This window comes from Nothoprocta perdicaria, unplaced genomic scaffold (genome assembly GCF_003342845.1).
Source record: "Nothoprocta perdicaria isolate Ctin4 unplaced genomic scaffold, notPer1 scaffold_7, whole genome shotgun sequence".
Classification (NCBI taxonomy): Eukaryota; Metazoa; Chordata; class Aves; order Tinamiformes; family Tinamidae; genus Nothoprocta; species Nothoprocta perdicaria.
The window spans coordinates 1,944,660-1,951,410 of NW_020455976.1; the positions used below are offsets into that span (position 1 = coordinate 1,944,660).

At 57.3% G+C, this 6,751-nt stretch overlaps 1 protein-coding gene across 2 annotated transcripts in view; it reads left to right on the top strand.

The window, feature by feature from the left end:
• The window catches only part of SUFU (SUFU negative regulator of hedgehog signaling), a 79,058-nt gene extending 78,241 nt beyond the window's left edge, over positions 1-817 (top strand). For both annotated transcript variants that reach the window (XM_026050533.1, XM_026050534.1), the window contains exon 12: positions 169-817. In XM_026050533.1, coding sequence (XP_025906318.1) covers positions 169-258 — 90 coding nt within the window. In that variant the 3' untranslated portion in view covers positions 259-817. The remainder of the gene's footprint in view (positions 1-168) is intronic.
• The last annotated feature ends 5,934 nt before the right edge of the window (positions 818-6,751 follow it).

Here is a 6,751-nt window from a genome sequence, read left to right on the forward strand (position 1 = left end):
AATGTCCACTGCTGTCCAAAACATACCGATGGGGAAATGTTTTCTTAGTGGCCTCTTGTTTCAAAAAACAATAATAGCAGAGGGCTGCCTGCCTTTGCAGCGACGTTGCGCTGCTGTGGCTTCGCTTGCAGGGATATACGGTAAGGGCTTCTCCTCCTTGCCTTGCAGTTCAAACTTCCCAAGGAGTACAGCTGGCCTGAAAAGAAACTGAAAGTCTCCATCTTGCCAGACGCTGTGTTCGACAACCCGCTGCACTAGAGCTGAGCGACACCCTCCTCGCCGCTGGGAGAGCCAAGTTACTGTCCAGTACCCAGTGACTCACCGGAGAATTAACGCAGGAAAAACTCGGCCTGCGAATGAAAGGGTTTGCTGCACAACCACTGCAAGCAGGAGAGGAGCCACTCAGCAGCAGCCCGGAGCGAACTGAGCCCTTCCCTTTAGCCTCCCCGGGGCTGAGCTCTCTGGGAACAGCCTGCCTATGTGTGAGTGCGAGTGAGAAATATTTAACTATGAAAATTAGCAGTAAGAATCCTTTCTCTCTCCTAGCTCCAGAACTCCCCTCTGCCTCAGCCCAGGGTGTAGACGCTCTGCACGCCTGTATTTACACATGCATTCTGCCAGGTGCGAGCCTATAATCCACGGATTAAATGTTCTTTACGTGACTCTGGAGTCCTTTTGTTAGCCAAACTTTTACTGACTGCAGAACTGTTCTTCCATGTGCTATTTTTTTTTTCTGCTTTTCAGAAACGGAATGGTATTTCCCCTGTTTAAAGGAGGCCAAAAGCTCACATGCTTGAAGCTGAACAGATTTAAAGATGAACTTTCCAGTTCAGTCAAGAAAAACAAACCCAGATCCTCCCTGCCCTCAAATTAGGCATGTTTTAAGCGGCGGTCTCGGTGCTATTAGCCATGGTATCGCTGCAAACAGAGGCAACTCTATTCTCGCGCATCCTGTCCCTGTGCCTGAACCCCGGGGAAGGTCGCAACCTCTGCTTTTGCACAAGCAGGAGGAAGAAAGCTACCGGGGCGGGGGAGATCTCCTGTTTACAGTGTGTTTATCTTTAAAGAGATACTGTCAAGTATTTTTTCCTYGCCATTGTACAGGATTTGAGGAGCTAGAGGGCCCCGTGTGTTTGCAGCGCGGCGGGAGCCAGCGGGCGGCTGCGGAGCGCCTGGAATGGAGGTGCCCGGCAGGGCCCGGAGGAGACGCGGCCTCCGCAAAGCCGCCTCTGCCGAGGTCCCCGCGGGCTCGTGCCCTGGCGCAGCTCTGCTCTCCTTCCCTCGTGCCACGCTGGCTCTTTGGTGTCCCTTTCCAGGCAGGTTTGGAGTGGAAAGCATCGACGTTTGTTTGAGGTGCCCCTCTCCTCCTCGACGGCGGCGGCTCTGCAGCGCAGGGAGCTGCCGCAGGCTCCGCAGCCTGGGCCYGATGCATATTCCTGATGCCTTGTGGTGGCAGCTCCTGTGAAGCTCCTCTTCCCGCCCGTTCTCCCGACAAGCTCACTGGGCTCTTCCTTCATCCCGGTTTATGCACAAGAGCCCCTGTGGTCTTCACGCAGATAGAACAAAAGCTTTTAACGCTTAACTCCCCTCATCAAACAGCAAGGTCCGAGAGGCCTCACAGCACCCCGGGGTCRGTTTGCTGTTTGCTTGCTGATTTAATTCCTTCCTGGCGCAGCCGCCTTTGATCTTTTCTTATATTGGTGTTGGTCRAGAAGCAGAGCTAGGAGCCCCAGCGCTTTCCTTGGACTGGCAGAGTTCGTCCGTGGCCTCAGGCGAGTCACTCCGTGTCTCTCTGTACAGAGAGGGTGATTATTGACTAGAAGGCTGCAGGACCTACCGAAGCATGCCAGGATTCGCAGGGGAGGGCGTGCTTTGTGTACAAAGTAGCATTTCTATTATTATAATTGTTGTTATATTATAATTTAAGGCAGGCCACGTGCAGGGTCCGGTCTGCGCGGCGGTACCTTCCTTCCCGGAACGGAAGCAATTTCCATGGAAATGAGTTGGTCGTTTTGTCTGAACTCAGAGGATCATCCGAAAATCCCGCTGCGAAGGAGCGAACTTGGAGCTCTGTGCAGCCTGCCAGCCACAGGGATTCCTGTCCATCCATGGGATCTCTTGGCCAGTGTCCACCTTAGCAATAAGCACGTGCCGTCTCCTGCGCTGCAGCCACATATCCCAGGGCCAATACGGGCTGGAAAACAGCAGCAGAATCCACCGGTCCGGCCTCAAAARTGACGTGCCCAAGTGCCCCGTCACAAGATAAGGGACCCGAGCCCGTGAGGAAGGGGCAGCGACTGGGATGTTTTCCCAGATCAGGGCACGGAGACACCCATGAGAGCCCCCAACCCTGAGGGGACGAGATGCTGTGGGGCGCGCGCCCCGCGCTGCGCACGCCGGGCGCCTCCTCCACGCCGGGGTTTTCCTCCTGGAAAACTCCACCTCTCGTGTGGTGTTTTCCCCTCCCTGTTGACTCCCAGCACGCGCTCTGGTTTGGGTTTTCGTGGCCTTCGGAGGGAGCGCACTGAACACGTTCACAAAGGCGCCCAGGATCCGGGTGCGCGCGTGGGTATTTTTGTTCCGTGTCATGTATTTATATATAGTTGTGTGTATTTGAGTTACGAACAGGTGGCATGCCAGAAATCGTTGTTTCTGAGACACTTTTCACACAGATCTTTGCTGGTAGCCAGATAACAATTGGCTCGAGGGAAGGAAAGGAAACCTTCCCACTTGGCTAAGGGGGAAAATTCTAGACAAGAAAACTGCTGAAATGGGAAACTCTGTCTTCTTATTGGACCAGCTCTGGTCAAAGTCAAYCTCTGAGCCCCAAGGTCGTGTTGCTGCCTCCCAACAGCTGAACAAGAAAGTTGCATGGTCCAGTGTTGCGAAGGACTCGGCACCGACAGGGCCTCCCCTCTCCTGCTTCGCTCCAAGGTTGCAGTCGAAGGCTGGACTTACTGGTGAGCAGCACCCGGAGTGTGGATATTGTCCTCCCGAGGCGAGGGACATGCCGGCATGGGGAGCAAAGCAGGAAGAAAATTATATATTTTAGGGGGCTGATAAGTTTAAGAACGGGAAATGCACCAAGGGCTAAAAATGCCCTGGTAGTTTTTTAGCCCAAACCTGCTGAGATGGTAGCTCCACAGGTGCTGTTTTTTCTCTAGATTGTGTCGAAGGTCTGAGGCAGGATTATATGAAACCAAAACCCCTTGGCTAAAGATAGAGATCTGGATATAAATGGCAGTTTCAAAGAAGTGGGTACAGGTTTTCTCCCTCCCACAGAAGTCTCGTGATGCAGACAAACGAGGAAGCTCCCAAAGACGACGAGGAGCATTTACTGCAGACCTGCCATGCCTTGAAAATGCAACACGGGACTGCAGCTCCGCAACGAGAGGAATCCCCACGGCCAGCACTGCCTTCCCTCTGCACACCTGGCTAAGAAAAGGGGAGAAAGAACAAATGTGCAGCTTCARTATTGAAACAGAGTGGTCAGTGCCGCCCGACGTGGCCCACATTGGTGACATTTCCAGTGGCTGGACGGCCGGTGGCTGCTGAGTGCGGTGGCTTTGGGGCTGGCGGCTCTTTGCTGCGTGGATTTGCCCGTGGTTCGCAGTGAGCTTGGGAAGCCCCTCTCTCCAGATATCCTGTGGCTCCCGCATGGCTTTGCAAGTGACACCATCGGGTCATCAGATGCTCTTTGTGTGTGTGTGTGTGCGGGGGGGTTGTTGCTTTTCAGCTGAGACCAGTGGAAATGCTTCGGGGCTGCAGCTTTAGAGAAAGGCAAAAGAGCAGCTGAGAGCAACGCTGCTGCACTGGGCAAACCCAGCCGCCCTGCCAGCCCCCGGGGCTCGTGCCCTCCGTGTAGACTGTACATTGTGCCTTATTTCTCCTCCACGGGAAGCTACGAGGGCGGATGGACCGTCAGGGAGTCCCTTTCTGTGCATCGGCTCCCGTGGATGAGGGCGGCTTGGGCCCAGGCCGCTGCATCCCGAAGGCCGCCGTGCCGGGGGCTCGTGCCCGGAGCCCTGAGGAGCTTCGGGGCTCTGGGGCCGCTCTGGTTTTCACTGAGCTCTTAGTTAAGCTCRGGTTATGTAGGAACGTACTACTTTTGTGACATTTTCTCTTGTCCGCTGGCCACTTGTTTTCTTCTTGAAGGAAAAGGGGGGAAAAAACACTCTTCTGTTCAACACAATTCCCCAATTTCAAATGAAAGATGCCGCGAAGGTGCTGGTTCCCTTTGGCACGGCCGCGGGGCCGTCCGGCCCGTGCTGGGTCCCGCAGGCCCTTGGGAACGTTGTTATTTTACATTGCTCCARTGCTGCCTCCTCTCCTTGGAAAGCAGAAGGGAGAGGAGGGGGGAAAGCAGAAGAAAAGCCCCCCSCTCGCTTTCGGCAGCGAAATGGATGCGGAGCTCCGGGTGCAGCCACATCCCTGGGGTTCCCTTGGGATGCCAGCGGGAAACGGTGTCCTCACTCCTTCTCCACAGCCTTGCCTCCTTTTTTTTTTAAGTATATATAAAAGACAAAAAAAAAAAAAAAAARRMAAAAAAAAAAAAAGGAAAGCTAAACTAGCAGAGGTTTTTAAATATTTTATATTAGTTTCTAATGTAAATTCTTACCTGGTTATTGCAGTGCTGGGTGCATTTCGCCTGCACGTGACTTTTGTAATATTTTTGTGAATCACTAAACGGTTTTGTTTGGGTTTGTTGTATTTTTTTTCCCCTCCTCCCGTGTATTCCAAGTGCATTAAACGTATTTGCAGAAGTGCCCGCGTCCTCCCGTGCGGCCTCCGGGGACGGGCGGCGCTTTGGGAAGAAGCCCCACGGCGCCGCTGGAGGTTGCAGCGATGCCCTGGGACCGCGGAAGGGCTTTGCAGCCGCCTTCATGTGCTCCTCCATTATAAAATTCCCTTGGGGACAGAGAGGCTGGAATATGGAGATAGGGGGGGAAAAAGGGGGAAACGGGTGTGGGGCTGAAATGCCGACTGGGGATGATTCAGCGCTCGCCCCAGTTGCCCTCCTGGCACCTGGTTTATCCCGCAAAGGAAGCGGGATCGTGTGGGACCCCCAACGGTATGGAAAGCCCCTCCGGGTGTCGGGTTGAGCGCGTCTGGCTGGRAAGCGGCGGCCGGGAGCCCCTCGTGGAGCTGCGGCTCCGAGCTTCATTAGGAGCGGTTTGCTGCTAATGACGCCGGCAGCTTCCCTAATTAATACCGGAAGAGCCGCGAGCAGCTGCCAAGCGCGGCGAGGGAGCGCGTTTGTTTATTTATTTCATTTTATGACTGCGTTGAGCGCGGTGGGAAGGGCAGCGCTGGGGCTGCTTTCCTGGGCAGCAGCGCGACGGGTCCCAGGATGGGGTGATGGGTCCCGGGATAACGGGACAGGGTGGTGGGTTCCGGGATAATGGGATGGGGTGATGGACCCCGGGCTCCCTGCCCACCCGTGCTGCAGTGCCAGACACAGAACGGGGCCTTCCCTGGCGCTCCAGCAAGTTTGGTATCTCCCATTTCAGCCCTTTTCCCCCAGAAAGTCTGGTTGGGATTTGGTTTTTTTTTTTTTTTTTTTTAATTCTTCTTCCTCTTTTTTCCTCCTTTTTCCCCAAAGGGAGATTTGCTAAGGCGCTTTTCCCACCGCCCGCGTTGCCTCGGGCTTCCCAGCGCTCTGGGTGCTCCCCCTGCGCGGGGATCCCGCGCTTTGCCTTAAAAGGAGATTTCGGGGAGGCTTCGATTAGCGCCGGGTTCCTGGCGATTCGATGCCGATTCCCGGCGGTGCTGCCGGTCCCGGCGGCGCGAGGCTGCGGCCGCCTGCGGCTTCAGGACGGAGGGGAGCCGGGAATGATCCGCGCGGCCTCCCGCGATCCCGGCCAGCGCCTTATGGCACCCAGAGCCTCGTGCTGTGGATTTTGTGCCCGGCCTGCTGGCTCCAGCCATGAGGAACCCCCACRGCCTCCCTCATGCACACGAGCTCACTGGAAAAGCCAATTTCTTCTTGATTCGGATGCGGGGACGTTTCCTTGGTCATTCCGGGCACCCAGCTCGTGCCAGCCCCTTTTCCCTCCGCTGCCGGGTCCCACATTTTTGTCCTTTTTATCTGGCTCTTCTTCCTTTYGTTTGGGGTTTGCGGCTTTGACGCCGTTTCCTGCACACGCGGCCTCATCCTGCCGGGGCCGGGCGAGCGAAGGCGCCTCCCGTGCGGCCCTGGGCAGCGGGGAGGCCGGGAGCGGGGCCGGGAGCGGGACCCGGAGCAGGGCTCGGAGCGGGGCCCGGAGCGCGGCCGCCGTGGTGCAGCAGGGAAGGAGAAGCCCTTTTGCCAAACTGGCCGGACCAGAGCGTGACACAAGCGCAGGAAATGAGTCACCGCCGGGGCCACCAGCATCGCCCTGCGCGCCCCAGCGCCGGGGGCGGCCGCCCCGCCACAGACGGGCTCCCCGGGCCCCACATTCGGCTGCTTGGCCTCAGGAGCGGGCGCCCGCCGGGCAATGCCCCTTGGCCAGCGCTGAGGCCCCGCTCCGCCCTTGCTCGCGCTGTGCGGGTATCTCAGTTGTGATCTYGCTTTCCTTAACCCGCGGCTCTCCAGGCCTGGGGGCTGCCAAGCCGGGCCGGGGGCTGCGGCGGCGCTGAGGCCGCGCCGCTCAGCGCACCAGTGCCGGGCCGCCCCAGCCGCCGCCTCACGGCGGGGCGCGGCGCGCGGGACGCGCGGGGGCGGGGCTTGCAGCGGGGGCGGGGCCTGCCGCTGCAGGGGGCGGTGCTTGCC